Consider the following 24,679-nt stretch of genomic DNA (forward strand, 5'->3'; position numbering starts at 1 on the left):
AAGTGTGTTGGGGCTTGGAAAAGAAGCAGTGATTGAAACTCAGGGCCTCAACAGCAACCTGGACAGGGAAAAAAAGAAAGGCAACCCTGCCCCAAAGCATCCCTAGAGTACTATCCTCCTTTATTTGGCAGTCGTTGGATGAGGACTGAACCCTGAATACCTGTACAGTCTCTGAACTGCAGCACACCCAAAGGGCCTCTTTTCACTGGAACAGTAAACAAGATAGTGGCCTCCCTAAACCCACTTGCTGGCTTGAGTTACGCTACTCAATACCCTAGTGCCCCTCTACAATAGGGGCCTGCCGTATCATGCTCTCCGTATTGAATCTGAACTGCTCCCAACTCCTGCCATCATTCCAGTGCTTACTTGGAGCACGCTGGGCATGTACATACATCCTTTTGGACAGCTCCACAGAGGGTTGAATATCTTTGCTGGGTGGCTTGTTTCTTTAATTGACTTGGTTTCCCCAGCCTTCCACCATGCTCAGCCTCAATTCACTCCCTTCCATCTAGTATGGCTGCTCCCAACATGTCTGTTAATTCTGTTATGACAACATTTTATCCTTCTACCTCTCCTACTCCCTCTCCCCTCCCTATTCTCCTAATCGATTGATCCCTTCAAAACTTTGCTGTCTCCTCAGTTTAAGTCATCTGTTTCAACCTAAACAAAACTTTATGCCAGAAAAATAAAACAAATTTAAAAGCAGAGTTACTGAACACATTTCTAAATTACTGTAGTATGTTGTAAGGGCGATAGTTTAAGTATTATAAGGGCTAAAGTCTAATGTGAGGAAAAGAGATTTGCTTTTCTTTTTACTAATCTCAGAAAACTATCATTAAGCTTACCCTAAGATTATTGACAGGAAAAACAGAGAAAGTGGGACACATTATTTATAGTTTTTCCAGTATAATAATAGGTCAAAAGAATATGGAGGAATTTAAGTACATGTTCATTTTCTGACTTCTTGAAATTATGACCTTTTTCATAGACCAAAAGAAGAATTTGATAGATGCAGGATATTATAGGGTCGCTATAAGTCAGAATTGACTCAATGGCACTGGGTTTGTTTTTTCTTTTTTAGGATATTAATCACTTACAAAATACTAATGGAAGGCTAATTTACATTTTTCTCTAGCTGAATTAACAGTTTTAGAAAATATGCATCTGATGCCAGAGACTCTCATTTCACAACAGGGCCTTAATGTACTGAGATCTCTCATTAGATCTCATGATTAGGTGATTTGTGAGACTCTGGCTTAACACAAAGGTGAACAGGTTTACAGTTTGCCACTCATATCCAGTACCTTTTTTTTCGATTTAGGAGGTCATAAAGCTGTCCACAGTAGATTTCATAAAAACTGATCCACACAAAGAGACGCTTTTTTGGCTGGGACACTTCTAGTTTTCCGAAGATATCTTTAGCAGCCAGAGCATACAGTCCTGGGTTCTGATGAGTTCCTATCATGGTATAGGTCTTTCCAGCACCTGTCTGTCCATATGCAAAGCAAGTGGCATTGCCTCTGGGGAAAGAATCATTTGCATTACTTATGCATATTAAGAGAAGTACTAATCTACACACAAATTTTTAATGACAAGAATCAGGTAGAAACATACAATCCTTGGCAAAAATCAGTTATAAACATATTAATCCTTTGAGAGAAGGGCTTTACATTATAAAAACATCAGAAGAGGAAAAAGCATTCTCAAAGCGGGACATGGGTTTTCTTACAGAAATTTTTTACAGAACTGCTAAGTCCATAAGAGAACTCCGAAAGATAAGGAAAAAAGGACTTTCAAGAAATCACTTAGGAAACAAGCATTTATCAAGTTCCTACCCCATGCTAGGTGCTTTAGGGGATTCTAGAGAAAATTTGGTCTTAAATCTGAAAGATAAGGTTTATGAAAGAAGTAACAGAGAAATGATAGGAAATCATACAATAAACAGGATGGCAGTTACTACTCATATGAATATTAAGGAACTTCAGACAAGGATAAAATCAATATAAGCAAAGTTTTTGAGGAAGGATTCACAAAGGAGTAGAGAATTAGGCTGTGTCCTGAAGGCAGAAGCTGAGAAGGCAGACAGCCTCTCCTGTGGTAGGAGTATCACAAGAGGTGGTGGCAGCCACACCAAATCTGGAGGTAAGAAACCTAGGTTCTGGTCTCAGTCCTGCTATTAACTACATGACCTTGGCAAATCACTTTACTTCTCTCAGGGCCTCAGTTTTTTTACATCAGTAAATTAATAGATCTGAGATTACTTGATTTTTAAGATCCCTCCAGCCCTAATATCTTATGATTCCAAGAATCACTATTCATATGTGCATGTACATGTGTGTGCATGCACCCTGTATGAGCTGAAGAAAAATCAGAGTAAGACATGGACAGGAGAGTTGGGACATCAACTTGCTGATCACAGTATGTTTTAGGATGAGTTGGAGTCCAAGGTCACCTGAGTACTGGGGGGTCCAACTATATAGTGATAAGCAGAGTGTAAACATAGTGTTAAATGGTAAGCAGCTACTGCAGACTCTTGAACATGAACCACGTGGGTTGATGATAAAAGTAGCTACTTGCAGCAATAAAATAAGTATAATTATGGATAGGAGTGGAGGGAACCTGGAGGTGAGCAGGGAAATGAGTATGTAGAAAGGGATCTGTTGTTGTTGAGGGTATACACAGCAAAATATACACAATTCAACAGTCTCTACACGTACAATTTAGTGACACTGATTACATTCTTGTTGCGCAACCATTCTCACCCTCCTTTTCTGATTTGTTCCTCCCTCATTAACATAAACTCATTGTCCCTTAAGATTCCTATCTAATCTTTTGAGCTGCTGTTGTCAATTTCATCCCATATAGATAGTTCTTAAAAAAGCATAATGCTCAAGGTAGACCTTTTTTACCAGTTAAGCTAAACTACTGTTCAGTTTTAAGAAGACTCCAGAGGTTTATTTTGGTTTAAGGTTTAAAGATCATCTCAGGGTAATAGTTTCAGGGGTTCATCTACCCTCCACGGCCCCAGAAAGTCTACAATTCATGAGAATTTGAAATTCTGTTCTGCATTTTTCCCCTTTTGGTAAGGATTCTTCTATGGAATCTTTAATCGAAATGTTTAGTAATGGTAGCTGTGCACCATCCAGTTCTTCTGGTCTCATGGAAAAGGGGGCAGTTGTTGATGGAGGCAATTAGCCACACTATTCCTAGTCTTTTGAACCCCGGCTCCCAGCAGTGGGAGCACTTAAATAAACAAACCAGCAGAGGCACTGTAAGGAAAAGGATCACAGGAGGAAAATTTGAATAAACTGAAGAAGATCCAGGAGAGTGAGAATAAAGATTTTTCCACAATAATATCTATCTTACCTTCTGAACATTTTAGACATGAGCTTTTCTTAAAAAACAACACACGTGGGTATTAAAAAAATCTTTTATTACACTTTATAGAATGGATGCACTTAACTTGCAACTCTTTTATTGCTGAAGTCCTAACATTCAAATTTGAGCTTACTTTAGAACCCTGCTCTCTCAAGAAAGCACTCCCTAGACTTGGTGCACAGGAAATTCAGATCTGAAAGATATTTTACTTTTTTAGTTTGCTCATGACAAAAACGTTTTTAAAATATTCAAGAACTTCTACAAAACAACAATAAAAAGACAACACAAAAAATGGACAAATAAAGGTATTCGAATGGCCAGTAAGCACATGAAAAGGTGCTCAATATCATTAGTCATTGGGAAAATTTAAATTAAAACCACAATGATTAACTATTTCATGAGCATTAGATTGGCTAATATAAAAAAGACTGACAATTCTCATACATTGCTGTTGGGAGTATAAAACGGTCCAACCACTTTGGAAAATTGTTTGACACTTTCTTATAAACATACACCTATCCTATGACTCGGCAATTCCACTTTTAGGTTTTTACCCCAGATAAATGAAAACATGTTCACAAAAAGACTTGTACAAGAATGTTCATATAGCTTTGCCTTAGTTATCTAGTGCTGCTCTACAGAAATACCACAAGTGGGTGGCTTTAACAAACAGAAATTTATCTTCTCACAGTTTAGGAAGCTAGAAGTCCAAATTCAGGGTTTCAGCTCTAGAGGAAGGCTTTCTCTCTGTTCTTGTCTCTTCAGGGCTTCTGCTCCTAGGCAATCTTCATGTGGGTTGGGATCTCTCTTCCCCCATCTCTGCTTCTCTTGCTTGCTTGTTTAATCTCTTTTATATCTTAAAAGAGATTGACTTAAGACTCACCCTACACTAATCCTGTCTTATTAACACAACAAAGAAAATCTATTCCCAAGTGGGATTAAACCCACCCACCACTGCCATCGATAGGGGTTAAGATTTACAACACATATTTTTGGGGGGACACAATTCAATTGATAACAAGCTTCATTCATAATAGTCTAAAACTGGAAACAAGTCAAACATCCATCAAGAGGTAATGGATAAATAAAGTGTGCCATATTCACACATATTCATACAGGAGCCCTGGTAGCACAGTGGTTAAGTGTTCAGCTACTAACCAAAAGTTTGGTGGTCTGAACCCACCAGCCACTCTGCAGGAGAAAGATGTGGCAGTCTGCTTCCACAAAGATTTACAGCCTCAGAAACCCTCTGGGGCAGTTCTACTCTGTCCCATAGGGTCCCCATGAGTTGGAATCAACTTGACAGCAATGTGTTTTTTGGTTTATATTCATACAAGGGTATATTATTCAGCAATAAAAAACTATGGCTACAAGTAACAACGTGCTAATATCAAAACTGTTAATGCTAATGTCACCGAACCATACATGTGAAGATTGTTGAAATGGTAAATGTTAGCTACATATTTACCACATACACACACAAAAGACAAAAAGAATTACAGAATAATAATAATGATAATAACAATGCTAAGCAAAAGACTCCAGGCATGAAAGAATGAATATACATTGTAATGATTCCATTTCTGTGAAATTCTAGAACAGACAAAGCTAATCTATAGCGACAGAAAGCAGATCAATAGTTACATAAGACCTGGGGATGGAGGTGGGGAATTAACTAAAAACGGACACAAGAGACCATTCTGGGATGATGGAAATGTTCTATGTCTTGTTTTGGGTATTGTTTACTCAAATATATACAACTATCAAAACTCATCAGACCTGAATACTTAAGATTTATGCATCTTATTGTATGTAGATTATACCTTAATTTTTAAAAGTTATTTAAAAAAATAAAATCACCTCAGAGATTCCACTTACACGAAGTATCTAGAATAGGCAAATGCATAAAGGCAGAAAAGTAGATTAGTGGTTACTACTGGCTGCGGGAGGGAACAATGGGAGTTAATGCTTCATGGGTATAGTTTCTATTTGGCGTGATGAAAAAGTTTTGGAAACAAATACTGATGATGGTTGCGCAGCAATGTGAATATAATTAACGTCACTGAATTGTACACTTAAACATGGTTAAAATGGGAAACCTCATGCTATATTTTACCACAATAAAGACAACAGCAAAAAAACAGAATCAGTGATTCTAGCAGGCTGTTTGGCATTTTCTACCCACACATGACAATATTTTAAATATATAACAGGTCTCTTGTATATTTCAGTTCCTTTTAATGTTTACTAAGTATGAATATTAGTTTCAAATTTTAAAAAATACATCTATGAAAAGCTTATAACTGATATTCACTTATCTATCCTATTCCACCAAAAAAATTAATTGAACTAGAGCCAGAATAGATAATTCCTATTATAAAAAATTGAGATTAGCTACAACCACTTAAACCTTTTTATTCTGAGGCCTCTGATGGAATTATACTGTTGACAGCTTATATTTTTTTCCACTAAGCACAGAAAATCAATATCATCAGCGTAAAGGGAAATTTTGCTGCAAATTTCTGAATGCTTAGTAAATCCTATAGAGACGTTGTACTTTTCAGAAGAGTCTAATTTAAATTCGTTGGCTCAAAACACAAGGTCATGTTTAATTTAAAAGAATTAAAAAGCATAAGTGATACTAATGATTTATGAAAATAGAAAATAAGAAGCAAGAAAAGCAAATAATTACTATCGTACCCATTGAAAATATGCTGAATTAGTGGGTGAGTAGTCTTCATGTATACATCCCGATTGGTGCACGCTTCACCAAAGACTTCATCAAAATAAAAAACATGCTGAAAAATAAATTTGATTTTTACAGAAAGAGACATCTTCTGGATTTTCTTCACCACTTTTCTACTTAATACATTTTTTTAAAGGTGCAAATACATTTTTAACTGATAGTAACTGACCATGACAAACTTAGAGAGAAATAAGAAATCAACCACTGCAAAATAGCAAGGCCTTCTTTTATTCAGGAGCTCTGGTGGTGCAGTGGTTAAGTGCTTGGCTACTAACCAAAACTTCAGTTCTTCGAACCCAACAGCGGCTCTGCAGGTGAAAGATGTGGCAGTCTGCTTCCGTAAAGACTTATAGCCTCGGAGACCCTATGGTGCAGTTCTACTGGGCCCTATAGGGTTGCTATGAGTCAGAATCGACTAGATGGCAGCAGGTTTTGGTTCTTTTATTCAAGATCTCTGTGGACATGTTTTTACAATGTAAAAACTAAGGACACACAATTTTTGTTCTCTCTTAAGTGACATGAATTGATGACTGCAAGGGTTAGCCAATCCTCCTCAGGTTCCGGAGAGAAGACCTGAATTCAATGGAGTTTATCCTCATAGCCTAGCTAGGGACAGCACATTTGAAACATCCTAGGGGGACATCTCATATCCATAGGTTACATAGCTTAGCTTTTAATTCCATAAACAGTTATTACTCAGCTGGTAGCACACATATTGCGGTAGGCACTTCAAGGGGAACAAAGACACCAAAACAAAACAAATACAAATCTGTTGCCATCGAGTCGATTCCGACTCATAGTGTCCCTATAGGACAGAGTACAACTACCCCATAGAGTTTCCAAGGAGCACCAGGTGGATTCAAACTGCCAATCTTTTGGCTCGCAGCCATAGCACTTAACCACTACACCACCAGGGTTTTCACAAAGATACAGATATTACTATCGTTCTACCCCACCACCTAGAAGTATTAATCTCAACAAGAACACAAAAAGTAGAAGAATCTTAAGAGATAAAGTACACATGGAATTAAAAGGAGAAACATATTCCCTTTGATTGGGAAAGACATTATGAAAGAAACTGTACTGAGAATGGGCCATGGGAGAAGAGGAGGAATCTGAGAGGTAGGGATGGAGAAGGAAGGTATTCTAGGAAGGGGGGAAGCATGAACAAAGAGTCAAAGCAGGAAAGAAGAAATGTTTAAGGATCAGGGGAATTCGATGTGGTAGAAATACAGAATTGTGGTTGAAATACAGCATTTTGGTAGGTAGAAAATTAGGATATAAGGCTAGAATAATGAATTGGGACTATGTTGTAGGTATCTTGGGACACTGGACTTAAAGAAAGAGGTAAGCATTCATATTTAATTCAGTAAATAGTGAAGGAAAGGAAGGGATGATCTAAGCTATCTTACTGGAAGATTAATCTGCGATACACTGTGAATAGATTGGGAACAGGACCACTAGTAATCCACTGGTGAGATGAGAAAGGTCAAAATTAGATGATGGCAATGGAAACAAAGAGAAAATGGATGCATGAGAAATTTGGCAACTGAATGAATGTGGGGAGCTGGCAGACAAAGAAGTCTAAGATGATTCCCAGATGAAAAACCATGGTAACCTGGAAAAGGGTGGATAGGAGATAGGTATAAAAAAAGAAATCAAACCCAGTGCCACTGAGTCGATTCCAACTCATAGCAACCCTATAGGACAGAGTAGAACTGCCCCATAGAGTTTCCAAGGAGCGCCTGGCGGATTCAAACTGCCGACCCTTGGGTTAGCAGCCGTAGCACTTAACCACTACACCACCAGGGTTTCCGGAGATAGGTATAGAAGGCATTAATTCAGTAGCCATAATTATTTACATAATTTAGAAGCTTACCATGTTGGCAGCCCAACTACATCTGAGTAAGAAATCCTAATAATTTCAAGTTTGATTGTAGTATAATAGTGGCAGTCCATATACGATGAATGAGAGGGGAGGCCCTATCCTCTGGCATTTGGGGGGCCTTCTCTAAATATCTATTTAAGCAAAAACTGTGTGGGCTAATCAGAAGACTGAACTTGGGCCAATTTACTGTGGATCACCCTATCCCATGTTTGATTCTGCCTGTGTACCATTACATTGTAATGGAAATCTGTTATGTCATCTGAGAAGAAACTGGGGCCACCAGTCAGAAAAAAATTTCTAAAAGTTAGGTGGTGAGAAAATAATGAATCTTTGCAGAATGATAGAGTTCTGTGAATTTTTAGTGCTTTGAAAAATGTGATACGATTTTTAAGAACAGTGAAACGTTAATAACTGTTAAAGCTGGGTGATGGGTACATGGGGGTTCACTATACTTTGGATTAGGCTTGAAAATGTTAGTAATTATGAGATAAGTATACTTGTTAAATCTGGTTTTAATGAATATAATTTATATTTAACTCATAACTAGTCTCATAGCAAAGAGGCAAATTCATTCACTACTCAAACATCACCATGGGTTTTGTATGAGATCAAAAGCAAAAAAATATAGATAGATAGGAGTCCTGGTGACACAGTGGTTCAGTGCTTGGCTGCTACCAAAAGGTCAGTGGTCCAAACCTACCAGTTGCTCTGCGGGAGAGATGTGGCAGTCTGCTTCCATAAAGATTACAGCCTTGGAAACCCTATAGGGTATCCCACTCTGTCCTGTGGGGATGCTATGAGTGGGAATCGACTTGATGGCAACTAGTTTAAGAAGCCCTGGTGGAATAATGGTTAAGAACTCAGCTACTAACTAACCAAAAGGTTGGTGGTTCAAACCCACCAGTCACTTGTTGGGAGAAAAGACCTGGAGATCTAATTCCACAAAGATTATGGCCTAGGAAGCCCTATAGGGCACTGCTCCTCTGTCACACTGGGTCGTTATGAGTCACAATTGACTCAACGGCACACAATAACAACATACACACATACACACACACACATATATATATATATACACATACATATACAGTACTTTTCAGGAAAGTAAGAAAGATTGAACACAAGTAAATGTAGGAATACGTTTTTTTATTTTGATTTGTTTTCTATTATTTCACTGAGTATATGGCAATTCTTCCTCTCCTACAAGTACTTATGAATAACTTTAGCTCTGGAGTGAATGCGTTAGAAAGTACTTATTGATGAAAGGAATTAGATCTTTCCTTCTAAAAGAATACAGATATTGGCTTTTCCGGTATTTTGGTAAGTACCTTTCATGAAAGATATGTGAACATGCAAGATTATCATTATAATTAACATTTGTATATAACTCAAAGCCGTTTGTATTACCTACACTTTCATTTAATCAAACTTTATCAACAGGGTTGGATTAACACCTACTTTGAACCTCACTTTAGCCTTGATATGGTCAGAGTTTCATAGGTTATTTTTTAAATAGGTTTTTTTCAGATTATAAAAGTAATATGCATTTATAGACTATCTCTGGAAAGATGTACATTAAATATGTAACATTGTTGCCTTCAAGGAGGAAATGGGAGTAGAACTGCCGCATAGAGTTTCCAAGGAGCACCTGGTAGATTCGAACTGCTAACGTTTTGGTTAGCAGTTGTAGCACTTAACCACTACGTCACTAGGGTTTCCAAAATGGGATTAGGGGGACATTTTTCACTGCATACTCTTTTGTACCTTTTGATTTTGAAATACGTGAATCTACCTATTCAAAATTTTTAAAATAGCTCATTGTAGAAAATTTTTAAAATACTGAAAACAACAGAGAAGAAAATTAAATTATCTGTAAATTCCACTACCCAGAGATAGCCATTGTTAACTTTTCTACACATTTCAATACAATCTTTTTTTTTCTATATTTTTATTTACTTGAGAAATTGGAATGAAACTTATACAGTAGGCACCCTGCATAATGTCCGTTCAGGTGACATCCAACCACATATACGTCCATGGTTCCATAAGGTTATAATAGAGTTCAGAAATCCTTGGACATGGTATACACAGGCAGTCCCCAGGTTATGAATGAGATCTGTTCCTAAGTCTGTCTTTAAGTCGAATTTACAGGTAAGTTGGAACAGGTACATAAAGTTTTTATTTAGCATCAGTTAGACAAATGTTTGTCATAGTATATAGTACATACTTTACCTTTCTATGCACATAAAACACTTACTTTCAAACTGCTCAATGTTTTCATGAGTGTCACAAAGTAGTCATGCATTCGTTATTATGAACCACTATATTTAACTCAAATTTTTAATAGGCTTTATGGTAGGTAGTCCATCGTTAAGTATGAGTTGTCTGTAAGTTGGATGTTCACAACCTGGGGGCCACATGCAATATGGTGTTTGCACAACGTCCAAATCACATAATGTCCTACTTCACAGGCTGTATCATGGACATCAAGCGACTCATGGCTGCATACAGTTTTTTTTCCTTATTATGTTGCTATCATAAAATTTAATGGAAAAATTTGGAAATGAATAGTGGTGATAATTACACAACATGATAAACATAATGTCACTAAATTGTACATATAAAAAAGTTGAAGTGGCAAATGTTTTTTATATATATCTATATACACACACATACATACACTTATCTCAATTAAAAAAAATTCAATGGTAAGTAGGGCACTATAGATTTGAAAAGACAAGAAAATTCATTTAAACAGACATACAACTTATTGTTTTAAATCCCTGAATAGATTTAAAAATAAAATCCAAAGAGTCTAGGATGAATATTTATTTAGCACCCAGTTTGCTATGAATCTACTTTTTCTTCTTTCTCTTTAAGGAAGGAGAAAGAGGGACGGAGAAAAAAAAAAGCCCTCCCAACACTTACATTATACCATTGACAGGTAAGGACTCTGACCTATGAGCGCAAAGGTCCAAAGTTCAAACAGCAGAAAAACTGCTATGGAAACTATGGGTATTCAATAAATATTGACCAATGGTAGTGACAAAGAAGTAAGGTTATTGTGTTTGGAGATAATGGTAAAATGCAAAAGATAAAATGATACCTCCTTGAGAGAACTACTGTGACAGAAGCATCATTAAACCAGTCTTGAGTAGATGGTGATTGGATAGGGCTATGGCTGTGGCTTTAAGCAGCCGTGGAACTAGATAGCATTACAACTAATTGGTCCTTTAGACCATCTTCAAAATAAATATCACCTACCAAGACCTAATAGACTGAAAATTGATACGCTGTTAAAGTGATTGGGTTGGTTGTACCGTGGCCCAGTAATTCAGTGCTCACAGAAAGACTCAGTGGATTACTTTGAAACCTAATTTTGGTAATCAAAGAAAAAGAACAATGCAAGTTTGAAAGGCGGGGGTGGGAGGGGGGGAGGGTAGCCTGAACAATTTGACTTCAGTGTTAAAGCATTTATTCCATTACAATAAGACCTCGGTTGACTAAAGTGAACTGCTATCACATCAGATGACTCACTGCTTTTCTTCCACCAGTCAATGAGTTTTGAGGCAAGACAGAGAGAGAATAAGAATGAACATAATGTGAATGTTTAAGGAGGCAGATTCAGAGTAAGAGAAACTCTGAATTCCCAAATCTTAACATCTGATGGATTATCCCATTTTAGATCACTCACAATTGTTTCACAATTTCAGAAATGACTAAACTGTGATATTTTCCATCTGTGGCGTTTGCTACTTCCATATATGATTGAAGAGCACAGTATACCTATCAATCTGGAATAAATTCCTTCTTTCAATGCTAAGCCCTTTCTCCTTGGACTCTTCATGATCACTCTGGCAAGGAGTGAACACTTTTTACATGTCTGAGCTACCAGTGTTTTATTTGAACCCTTGTATGTAAGATGTGAAATCATATGCCTGCCCATTCATAGGGGCCTGCTCAGAGCCCGATCCCACCAAATTAAGCATAAACCCAAAACAGTTGAGAATCAGAATAAACTGACTGGCTGTCAATCTGGGGTCTTGTTGCTTGAATATATCCTCCATGTTTAAACTCAAGACTCATACTCAGCAAAGTGAGATGTTCTCATGTGAGAGGCAGGTGAGAACTAAGACTATGTGATCATCTCATAGTCACTCTGGGGCATATGCTCACTGACTGGTGCTGCCCATCCACCAATTAATTATTTAAGTTCTTTTTGTCTCCTCATTTCCCTCTTTTTTTGCTGAATATGTATCATTAAATTCTCACAGAGTATTAAATGATTGCGAGATGTAACTCCATTGTACAAGAGTGGAGGAATTATGTCTTTGTATCCCCCACTGCAACATATTTAAAAAAAAATTAAGGCCCAGAGTATCAACAATTTAACACAATGTCACATTAGGAACAAGTGCCAATACCCAAATCAGAAACTGGATTTTAGAATTTGGATGCTACCTCTCAAACAAAAAGCAAAACATTGACATACTTGACAATATTAGCTCTAAACACAAGAAGGAAGCACCGTACCTGCAGAATATATTGTGTGAGGTCAACTGCTTCTTTCTTCTCGTGCACAAGTAAGGTTTCTTTGTCTTCCACAGTGATGATATTAATTTCTCCACGACGTACCTCCCTCACACCCAGAGGACGTTTTCGAACACACACTCTGATTTTCTCCATCTCGGTCCAAGGATTCTCTTTCTCTGAGGTATTCTGTCTGATACATGTTTATAAATGGGCTTTAATTTTTTTTTTAATGATAAAATAAGGCCTCTTAAGAGGTCAAAGTATCAGTATATTTTGTTATATATTAGGCGTAATATAGTTTTTAAAGTTGCATATTAAAGCGCTGACACTGAGAAAGTTCTTTTACTAGCTGAATTTTTCTTACTACTTCCATCTCCATCCCCACCCCACCATTTGCCCTGCAAAAAAAACAAAAACAAAAACCCGGGAGTTGCTCTAGCTCCAAGACTGTGTGTTCGGCTTCCAGATATGGTCTTCTGCAGGGTTTTTAATGTGGATGCTCTTTCTTTACATTCCTAAAATGTGGGGTCCCTGGTGGCGCAGTGGTTAAGCGCTCAGCTTCTAACCCAAGGTTGGTGGTTTGAACCTTCCAGCTGTTCTGTGGGAGAAAGATGTGGCTAGTCTGCTTCCATAAAGATTACAGCCTTGGAAACCCCATGGGGCAGTTCTACCTGTCTTACAGGGTCGTTATGAGTCGGAATTGACTCGATGACAACAGTTGTAAATTGCAGGCTGGTTAATCCTCAAAATTTAATGTGACATGCTGTTTAGATACATCTCTATCTCTGTGACTGCTTAAATATATCTAAGAACTGACCACTTACCTATGCAGGAACTACTCTAAAGCTGGGTGACAACAAAATAGGATTCGTGAAAGCAGGTGTTTTATTAGGATCAATGCCTTTGGTCCATGTACTCAGTATATCTTAGCAAGACAAATTATTCCCTTCCTTTACACTTTGGAATTTGATTGATAATCTCTAAAAAGCCTTTTATACTAGATTTTACACAGGATAGTATACTATACAATTGTTTCTTATCGCTCCCAATTTTCTGAGCCCTCCAACCAGCTGGAAAATTATTTTTTGCCAGGATCTAAATAGGTCGAAAATAGCACGTGAAATTTCTAATACAACGCATAACGCACAATCCAAGGCTTTTAAAGCATGGTTTGCTTTTAAATCAACATACAGCAGACTTTTAAAAAAGTGTCATTTTTAAATAGTACATTTTAAAAATGTATCATTTTGAGGTAAGTGTGCCAAATTCTTGACAATCGTTTAAACAGAATGATGAGCATATGAGGATTCATTGTTTTATCCTCTTTTGCATGTTTGATTTTTCACATTAAAAACTTAGTGCATCATTTTAACAAGGGGGTTAGTGCCAAAACCTGTACTTGTTGGTCAGTATGAATAACCTAATTGTATAAAGCCAATCAAAGAAAACAGAAAAACGTTTAAACCTGTTGCTGTTGAATTAATTTCAACTCATATAGACCCTATAGGTCAGAGCAGACCTGCCCCACAGGGTTTCCAAGGTTGTGATCTTTACAGAAGCAGATGGCCACATTTATCTCCCATGGAGTAGCTGGTGGGTTTGAAACGCCGACCTTTTGGTTAGCAGCCGAGAACTTAACCACTGTGCCACCAGGGCTCAGAAAATGTATAGTCCTTTTTAAAATTGCCCAGGGACTGCAGAATGAGTCACATGGACAAAAAGGCTACAGTTTTCAAGTTTGAGACCTTAAGTAAATCAGGACAACCAGTTTTCTAAATGCCTTAGACTTTTATTAAAATTTTAAGGCAAAAAAAAAAAAAAAAAACTAAGGTCAGCAATTTTGAACTTTTGGAATATTTACTGAAAAGTAAAAACCCAGTTTGAGGTAGAGAGAGGATGCTCTTTGGATAGGATGATTCCCTAACAGCAAGCCTTGAGGTGACAAGGGGGTTTCTAGGGTTCTAGAACCCTGACTCCTACTTAGGGTTTAAGTGAGAAGACAACATTGAAGATGATCAGGGGAAATGTGTTTTGTTTCCTCTACTTCTCTAATACGATAAAGAATGGCGAGAGTGAAATGGTCATGATATAAAAGGTGAGAAAGCTCAATTGAATAGCCTTGCTCTGGGTTTGTCATGTATAAGCTTCTTCAAGAGCACTTATATAACCATATGGAAATCATTTGTTTGAGTTTTCCCCCTAATTCCACCTCCTAAGACTCTAACAGCCTTCAGATATCCTAATTATCCTTATACTCCTAGCATCTAGAATCGTGCCTAGCAGAGGTGACACTTAATATCTGTCAAATAAATGAAATAGCAATTTTAAACTAAAATATTCACTTTGTCCTTGATATTAAATACTGAAGTGGTATCTTTATAATATTTATAAATAATTCCAATTTAGGTTTTTATGTGTTGTTCAATGAAAGACTGTGATAGTCAAGAAATCAGCCATTCTTCCACCACTGAGCTAACCAATAGGACAGTGACAATCCTGGCATTGATATTCATGGAGCAATCTAGTCCTCTCACAATTACAAGATGGAAAAACTACTGTATGCTCTGTGCTCAGCTAAACCAACCTCCCCGCCCCCGCCCACAAGTTTTCAGGGGCACTACAAAATTTACTTAAGTATTTCCAATTACAAAAGATACTTTTATCTTTAAAACTGGGTCTCCTGTTTTTTGGAATAAAAGACCTGGTTTTGAGATCCTCTGAAACCTTAGCCAATGTAAGACCAGGTGCAAATACTTTGTCTTAAGGTATGAATAACAGCCTTTAAAAAAAAAAATACAGAAAATAAAATGTGTTTTGTTTTTCCCATAACTTACATCTATTTCTTTTTAAATAACAAAACAAGCAATACATGTTATTTTTAAAAGAACATATTTTCTGTTATACCATTAAGTTAGCATTAGGGATTACTCAATATTTCACCTCTTAAGGACCTTATATCAAATTTTAACTTGAAGCACTAGGTGAAAATAACATATTTTATCACCCTGACTCTCAAACTGTCAACTCTACCATAAGTGTCTTACGTTTTGCAATCACCAAAAACATCTGTTCTGCGAGGGCTGATATTGTAGAAAGCATTCAAAACCAGATCTTATTTCCATGTGTGCAGGACTAACTGCCCAGAAGTCTACTTAATTCAACTACATGTGCTTTGCTTTCACTAAGCTTTAAGTCTCCTGGTTTGTTTAAGTGAATTTGATAGCCTTAAAAAAAAATTTTGTGGATGGTATATGTTTTTTTTTTCATTGCAGAAGGTCAGTTAACTATTTTACCTTCATGGATACAACAGATGTATCATCGTACACCATAATAAATAATAGGAATAAATAGGTCTGCCTGCTCTTAGCAGATCCTGGCAAGTAGCAGCTGGTTGCTGTACATGAACAATATCATCTTCCTCCCACCTGGATGGTCCCAATTCCTCATTAATTTACCCCATCAAGGTATTTCTATTATTGAGGTAGAAGCTGTTTACTATCATTTGTATGTTATATCCATTTACAGTAAATAAGGAGTAATTGCTCTGTTCTGGCCATGAGGGAAAGGCCTGCCCTTGGCCCGAAGCTGCCTTCCCTCAAAAAGAAAAAAAGATAAAAATAAATTGTTACCTGATACAAGAATGAGGGATTCCATAGTTATACCCTGAAACATGAGAGACTCTTTGAATAATGGGAATATCATAATCCCCCAGTATTGGAGAAAAATGATTTGATGATAAGAGTGCAGTGTTCATTTCTGTTTGCACATAGGAATCTGCAGCTGTGGCACTCAGAATTCTTGTTTTTGTATGGTACTGGGAATCATCTGGTAACATGTGCTCCAGCACTTTTAGGCTACTAGACTTCTGTTCATTTGCAGAGAAATCTGATAAATTGCACATTTCAAATCCACTGTTGCCAGTCGTTCTGTCTTTGTCGTCAATAGGAGAATCAAAACGCAGTTGCCTGCGAGGGCCAGACCTGGATTTCTGAGGCTTGATGTACAGGCTGCTTGTTTGAAGAGGATGCTCTGGGCTACTGACTGCTTTATCTTCTTCCTGCATAATCTTGATAATTTTGATAAGTTGGAAGAGACGTTTGCGGTCATTCATGTTATGGACTCCCAATTTGGAGTAGTCCTTCATTGTAACCTTGGCTAATTCATCTATTTTCCGAAGGCCAAGGGCAGTAAAATGAGGATAATACTGTGCAAGTTCAGCTTCACAAAGACATTCATATAACCAGGATGCCATTTTTGTGAGTAGATTTCTAAAAATTCTGAAGAGAAAAAAGAAAAGTCATTCACTTGAAATATGGCATTTGTTATACAATTATTACTTTTAAAAAATGAAAACAATGTACAAACAGGCAGAAAAATCTGTTTTCAATATATACAAGTTTCCAATAATACAATTTTCTTCTGAAATGATTGATTAAACAGCATAGTGCATAAGCAAAGATGCTCGGTAGAGCATATGAAGAATTTCTCAAAAAGATTTAACTTGTTGATCTGCTTATTAAAAAGACCTTCAATTTTATATGTACATGGGTACACATACACACACACGACACAAATCACTTACTTATTTCTAAGGAGTTCCTTTCAACTTTGTATCATCTACTTAACACATGCTACAAACTAATGAAAGCTTGTTCCCACCACTGACTGTGGCAGGACTAATTTTAGATGTTGAACTTAATGTCAAGGCATGTCCCACAACTGTTTCCCATGATTAATGAACAAAGGCTACGAGCTCTTTCAGACCAGAAAGCTGAGTTAAAGAGCAGGCCAAGGAGAATCATAAACTAATACCTCAGAGGAAATAACATTTGTATCTGCTGGGTACTAGCGAAAATTTATTGAATAAAGAGGTAAAAACATCGTTAATTCAGAATCTACTAATTCAGGTTTCAGATAATTCTAAAAGGTGGTTGTACATGTCTACCTTTCCAGAATATGGATTAAAAAATTTACCTAGGAAATTAATACTATGGTCAAGATTTTAAATGGCTATACATTAAAATGTTTTAAAAATTTAACACCGACATATTTAATTAAATACTAACAATTGATGTGGCAAAATACATAACCCTGGTCTATTCCTTACAGCCCAGACCCTGAGGATTTCTCCAAATCACTGTTAACCTACTTCAAGTTTATGAGGATATTCAAAAGTAAGTTAAACTACGTATACATTTTTAAAAAATGTTTCATAACTCAAAGTTTTCAAAATTCAATTAGTTAATTCTTGGCAAAGCTTTGCTGTTTTTCATTTTAATATATATTTTCTCTGCATCTTACGAGAAACAGAGAAAGCATTCAGGGCAGGGTAATAAAGACGATTAAAGGACCTCATTCAATTAATTTTGGAGGAAATACTATTTAGACTAAAGAAAAGGCCAGTGGAGCTAAGTAATACACCCTAAACTCATCTTGCCCTTTTACATTTGTGGTAGATTGAAAAAAAAGGCCAGAAATTCTTTGCAGTCTCTTCCATTAACAGGTGGAATCTATTTCTCCTCTTGAATCCAGCCTGGCCTTGTGACTTGTTTTGGACAAAAAAATGTGGCGGAAGTGAAACTATGTGACTTCTGCGTCTAGGCCTCAAGAACACATGCAGCTTCACTATTGTTCTCTTATAACTCTTCTCTGTCACATGAAGAAGCTCAGCCAACAGCCATTACCAAAGCCAGCCATGCAAGAGAGGCCATCATAGACCAACTAACCCCAAATGGAGCCCCCAGATGACTGCAGCCACATAAGAGCCCAAAATGGGACCAGGAGAACCATCTAGATAAGCCCAGCCCAAATACCTGACTCACAGAATTGTGAGCAAATAAAATGGTAATTGTTTTAAAAGCCACTAAATTTTGGATTAGTTTGCTACACAGCAATGGATAATTACAATACAACTGTGCCTTGTAAAATGCTGGTACCTTTGCCTGAAATGTGCCCAACTCCCTCTGCCTACTAAAATGAGTTATGGCCATCCTTTCAAAATGGCTCAAGAATGTTCCCCTCAATGAAGCCTTCTTTCATCTCTCACCGTCTTCTACCATTTCACCAATAGACAGCCTATGCTGCAGCTAAACCAGGCCACCATTCTTTTGATATACTTTCTTCTATTTGGAATACTTGTCTATTCTGGAAAAACCTTACTTATATTTTTCTGTGAGGTGTGCCCTAGCAGGGGATAACTGGTCTTTCCTCTGAGCTTCAATAATAATAATAATAATAGCAGCTAGTATTTACTGAGCACTTATTACATACCAGGCACTGTTTTAAGCATTATTTGTTAAACCTCCAACACCCTAAGAGGTATAGAGTGTGTGATCTTAATTACTATCTCTGAAACTCATTTTTTTCAACTATGAAATGGGGATGTAACACCACGACCAAGTGGGATTTATACCAGGTATGCAAGGATGGTTCAACATTAAGAAAAACAATTAATGTAATCCACCATATAAATAAAACAAAAGACAAGAACCACATGATTTTATCAATTGATGCAGAAAAAGCATTTGACAAAGTACAACACCCATTCATGACAAAAAAGTCTCAGCAAAATAGGAATAGAAGGAAAATTCCTCAGCATAATAAAGGGCATTTATACAAAGCCAACAGCCAACATCATCCTAAATGGAGAGAGCCTGAAAACATTTCCCTTGAGAATGGGAACCAGACAAGGATGCCCTTTATCACCGCTCTTATTCAACATTGTGCTGAAGGCCCTAGCCAGAGCAATTAGACTAGACAAAGAAATAAAGGGCATCCAGATTGGTAAGGAAGAAGTAAAATTATCTCTATTCGCAGATGACATGATCTTATACACAGAAAACCCCAAGGAATCCTCAAGAAAACTACTGAAACTAACGGAAGAGTTCAGCAGAGTTTTAGGTTATAAGATAAACAGACAAAAATCAGTTGGATTCCTCTACATCAACAAAAAGAACATCGAAGAGGAAATCACCAAATCGATACCATTCACAGTAGCCCCCAAGAAGATAAAATACTTAGGAATAAATCTTCCCAAAGATGTAAAAGACCTATACAAAGAAAACTACAAGGTACTACTGCAAGAAACCAAAAGGGACCTACATAAGTGGAAAAACATACCTTGCTCATGGATAGGAAGACTTAACATTGTAAAAATGTCTATTCTACCAAAAGTCATCTATACATACAATGCACTCCTGATCCAAATTCCAAAGACATTTTTTAACGAGATAGAGAAACAAATCACCAACTTCACATGGAAGGGAAAGAAGCCTCGGATAAGTAAAGCATTACCGAAAAAGAAGAACAAAGTGGGAGGACTCACTCTACCTGATTTTAGAACATATTATACCACCACAGTAGTCAAAACAGCCTGGTGCTGGTCCAACAACAGACACATAGACCAATGGAACAGAATTGAGAATCCAGATATAAATCCATCCACATATTAGCAGCTGATATTTCACAAAGGCCTAGTGTCAGTGAATTGAGGAAAAGATAGTCTTTTTAACAAATGGTGCTGGCATAACTGGACATCCATTTGCAAAAAAATGAAACAGGACCCATACCTCACTCCATGCACAAAAACTAACTCCAAATGGATCAAAGACCTAAACATAAAGTCTAAAATGATAAAGACAATGGAAGAAAAATTAGGGACAACGTTAGGAGCCCTAATACATGGCATAAACAGAATACAAAACATTACTAAAAATGACGAAGAGAAACCAGATAACTGGGAACTCCTAAAAATCAAACACCTATGCTCATCTAAAGACTTCACCAAAAGAGTAAAAAGACCACCTACAGATTGGGAAAAAATTTTCAGCTACAACATCTCCGACCAGCGCCTGGTCTCTAAAATCTACGTGATTCTGCTAAAACTCAACCACAAAAAGACAAACAACCGAATTAATAAATGGGCAAAGGATATGAACAGGCACTTCACTAAAGAAGACATTCAGGAAGCAAACAGATACATGAGGAAATGCTCTCGATCATTAGCCACTAGAGTAATGCAAATCAAAACTACAATGAGATTCCATCTCACTCCAACATGGCTGGCATTTATCCAAAAAACACAAAATAATAAATGTTGGAGTGGCTGTGGAGAGATTGGAACATTTATACACTGCTGGTGGGAATGTGAAATGGTACAACCACTTTGGAAATCGATTTGGCGCTTCCTTAAAAAGCTAGAAATAGAACTACCATACGACCCAGGAATCCCACTCCTTGGAATATATCCTAGGGAAATAAGAGCCTTTACACCAACAGATATATGCATACCCATGTTTATTGCTCCACTGTTTACAATAGCAAAAAGACGGAAGTAACCAAGGTGGCCATCATTGGATGAATGGACAAATAAATTATGGTATATTCACACAATGGAATACTATGCATCGATAAGGAACAGTAAGGAATCTGTGAAACACTACATAACATGGAGGAATCCGGAAGGCATTATGCTGAGTGAAATTAGTCAGTTGCAAATGGACAAATATTGTATAAGGCCACTATTATAAGATCTTGAGAAATAGTTTAAACTGAGAAGAACACATTCTTTTGTGGTTACAAGATGGGGGGGGTGGGAGAGGGGTACTTACTAATTAGTAGATAAAAACTACTTTAGGTGAAGGGAAGGACAATACTTAATACAGGGGAGGTCAGCACAACTGGACTAAACCAAAGCAAAGCAGTTTCCTGAATAAACTGAATGTTTTGAATGTCAGCGAAGCAGGGGCAAGGGTTTGGGGACCATGGTTTCAGGGGACATATAAGTCAATTGGCATAATGAAATCTATTAAGAAAACATTCTACATCCCACTTTGAAGAGTAGCATCTGGGGTCTTAAACGCTAGCAAGCGGCTATCTAAGATGCATCAATGAGTCTCAACCCACGTGGAGCAAAGCAGAATGAAGAACACCAAGGACATAGGGTAATAAAGAGCCCAAGAGACAGAAAGGGCTACACAAACCAGAGAAATACATCATCCTGAGACAAGAAGAACTAGATGGAGCCCAGCCACAACCAGTGACTCCCCTGACAGGGAACACAAAAGAGAACCGCTGAGGGAGCAGGAGAACAGTAGGAGGCAGACCCCAAATTCTCATAAAAAGACCAGACTTAAGGTCTGACCGAGACTAGAAGAACCCCGGTGGTCATGGCCCCCAGACCTTCTGCTGGCCCACGACAGGAACCATTCTTGAAGCCAACTCATCAGACGTGGATTGGACTGGACAATGGGTTGAAGAGAGACGCTGATGAGGAGTGAGGTACTTGCATCAGGTGGACACTTGAGACTATGTTGGCACCTCCTGACTGGAGGGGATTGGGGAGGGCAGAGGCAGTTAGAAAGTGGCAAAACAGTCACAAAAGGAGAGACTGGAAGGAGGGAGTAGGCTGACTCATTGGGGGAGAGTAAGTGGGAATATATAGCAAGGTGTATATAAGTTTATATGTGAGAGACTGAATTGATTTGTAAACTTTCACTTAAAGCACAATAAAAATTGAAAAAAAAAAAAAAATACAGGTGCCTGAGCTCCACCCCAAAGTCAAAAAAAAAATCCTCCCAGTTTAGGGCGGTACTGGGTTTCAGTGTGGGGAGATGAAAAACTTTTGGAAACTGATAGTGACGACGGTTACACAACATGGCAAATGTAATTAGTGTCACTCAACTGTACACTTAAAAATGGTTAAAATGGCAAATTTTTTGTTATAGATATTTTACCACAATTAAAAAAAAAAAATCCATGAGGACTGCTTATGTGGCTATGGAGCCATTTTCTCTGAGTTTCCTAACTCTTCCAAGTCCTGTCACTCAAAGAAATGGACACATCCTTAGTGTTCTTACAACCTAAAACAGCCTAATACACACAATGTCTTTACCAACTTCACCATGAACATTTCATATAATTCGACATTTTATGTAACAAGGCTAATTGTGTTATGCCAGTAGATAGTCCACAGTCATACTACTTTGATGATCTGATTAAACTAAAATTGTGTTCTATTTTATGCCAAAATCATTTTTTTTTTCTATACTACGTGCTTTATGTAAACTATTTTTATTTAACCTGATTAAACCAGAATTCCATTAAAAAATTCCTGGAGTGGAGCTGTAAAGATAAAAACAAACCAAACCAAACCCGTTGCCATCCAGTTGATTCTGACTCATACTGACCCTACAGGACAGAGTAGAACTGCAGGGTTTCCAAGAGCGGCTGGTGGCTTCGAACTGCCAACTTTTTGGTTAGCAGCTGAGTCTTAACCTCTGCACCACTAGGGCTCCAAAGTAGAGATAGCATTTGCTTATTGGTTGTCATTGTAGATGGATAATTCCAACGTAAGTTACACTTAAAATCTTAAATGTTTTGAATGAACCTGAAATGCATACCGCTAAGTGAAAGAAGCCAGTAGCTACTTATCACATGATTTCAACTATATGATATTCTGGAAAAGTTAAAGATGGTGTCAAAGTCAAAGTGAGAGATGGTGAAAAGATCAGTAGTTGCCTGTGGCTCACAGGGAGGGATGAATAGGTGGAGCACAGGACATTTTTTAGGGCAGTGCAACTATTCCGTACGATACGGTAATGGTGGACACATGACATTAAGCATTTGTCAAAACCCACAGTAGTTTACAATACAAAGAGTGAATGCTAATGTAAACTATGTCGTTGTTACGTGCCATGAAGTTGCTACCCTACATACAAACAGAATGAAACACTGCCCGGTCCTGCGCCCTCCTCACAATCATTGTTATGCTTGAGCTCATTGTTGCAGTCACTGTGTCAATCCACCTCATCGAGGGTCTTCCTCTCTTTTGCTGAGCCTCTACCAAACATGATGTCCTTCTCCAGGGATTGGTCCCTCTTGGTAACATATCCAAAGTATGTGAGATGACGTCTCACCATCCTTGCCTCTAAGAAGCATTCTGGCTGTACTTCTTCCAAGACAGATTTGTTTGGTCTTTTGGCAGTCTGTATTCAATATTCTTCGCCAACACCACAATTCGAAGGTGTCAATTCTTTTTCAGTCTTTCTTATTCATTGTCCAGCTTTGAACACACATGAGGCAACTGAAAACACCATGGCTTGGGTCAAGAGCACCTTAGTCTTCAAGGTGACATCTTTGCTTTTCAATACTTTAAAGAGGTCTTTTGCAGCAGATTTGCCCATGCAATGCGTCTCTTGATTTCTTGACCGCTGCCTCCATAGGTGTCAATTGTGGATTCAAGTAAAGTGAAATCCTTGACAACTTCAATCTTTTCTTTGTTTATTACGATGTCACTTATTGGCCCAGTTGTGAGGATTTTGTTTTCTTGATGTTGAGGTATAATCCATACTGAAGGCTGTAGTCCTTGATCTTCATCAGTAAGTGCTTCAAGTCCTCTTCACTTTCAGCAAGCAAGGTTGTGTCGTCTGCATAATGCAGGTTGTCGATAAGTCTTCCTTCAATCCTGATGCCACGTTCTTCTTCATATAGTCCAGCTTCCCGTATTATTTGCTCAGCATACAGATTGAATAAGTATGGTGAAATGATTCAACCCTGATGCATATCATTCCTGACTTTAAACCACAGTATACCCTTGTTCTATCCAAACAACTGCCTCTTGATCTATGTACTGGTTCCTCATGAGTACAATTAAGTGTCCTGGAATTCCCAATCTTCACAATGTGATCCATAATTTGTTACGATCCACACAGTTGAATGGCTTTGCATAGTCAATGAAACACAGGTAAACATCTTTCTGGTATTCTCTGCTTTCAGCCAGGACCCATCTGACATCAGCAATGATATCTCTGGTTCCACATCCTCTTCTGAATCCATCTTGAATTTCTAGCAGTTCCCTGTGGATGCACTGCTGCAGCTGCTTTTGAATGACCTTCAGCAAAATGTAAACTATGGTGTAACAAATGTGCCAAAAGAATGCAAGATGTTAATAAGAGAAACAATGTCCAAGGGAAATGAAAACTCACTGTACTTTCTACACAATTTTTCTGTAAACCTAAAACTGTTCTGCCAGAGAAAGACCTGGTGATCTGCTCCTGTAAAAATTCCAAAACCAAACCCATCAAGTCAATTCCAACTAAGAGCGACCTTATAGGACAGAGTGGAACTGCCCATAG

General features: G+C 37.7%; 1 protein-coding gene across 5 annotated transcripts in view; it reads right to left on the minus strand.

Moving 5' to 3' along the window:
• Positions 1–24,679, minus strand: part of KIF24 (kinesin family member 24) — an 85,946-nt gene that overhangs the window by 35,952 nt on the left and 25,315 nt on the right. For 4 of the 5 annotated variants that reach the window (XM_049897037.1, XM_049897038.1, XM_049897034.1 and 1 more), the window contains exons 2-5: positions 16,175–16,822; positions 12,546–12,735; positions 6,079–6,176; positions 1,305–1,520 (exon numbers count right to left, since the gene is read on the minus strand). In XM_049897037.1, coding sequence (XP_049752994.1) covers positions 1,305–1,520; positions 6,079–6,176; positions 12,546–12,735; positions 16,175–16,797 — 1,127 coding nt within the window. In that variant the 5' untranslated portion in view covers positions 16,798–16,822. Of the gene's footprint in view, positions 1–1,304; positions 1,521–6,078; positions 6,177–12,545; positions 12,736–16,174; positions 16,823–24,679 lie in introns of those variants that run through there. The other variant, XM_049897039.1, reaches the window with a different exon arrangement.

Source organism: Elephas maximus, chromosome 9, assembly GCF_024166365.1.
Source record: "Elephas maximus indicus isolate mEleMax1 chromosome 9, mEleMax1 primary haplotype, whole genome shotgun sequence".
NCBI classification, from domain to species: domain Eukaryota; kingdom Metazoa; phylum Chordata; class Mammalia; order Proboscidea; family Elephantidae; genus Elephas; species Elephas maximus.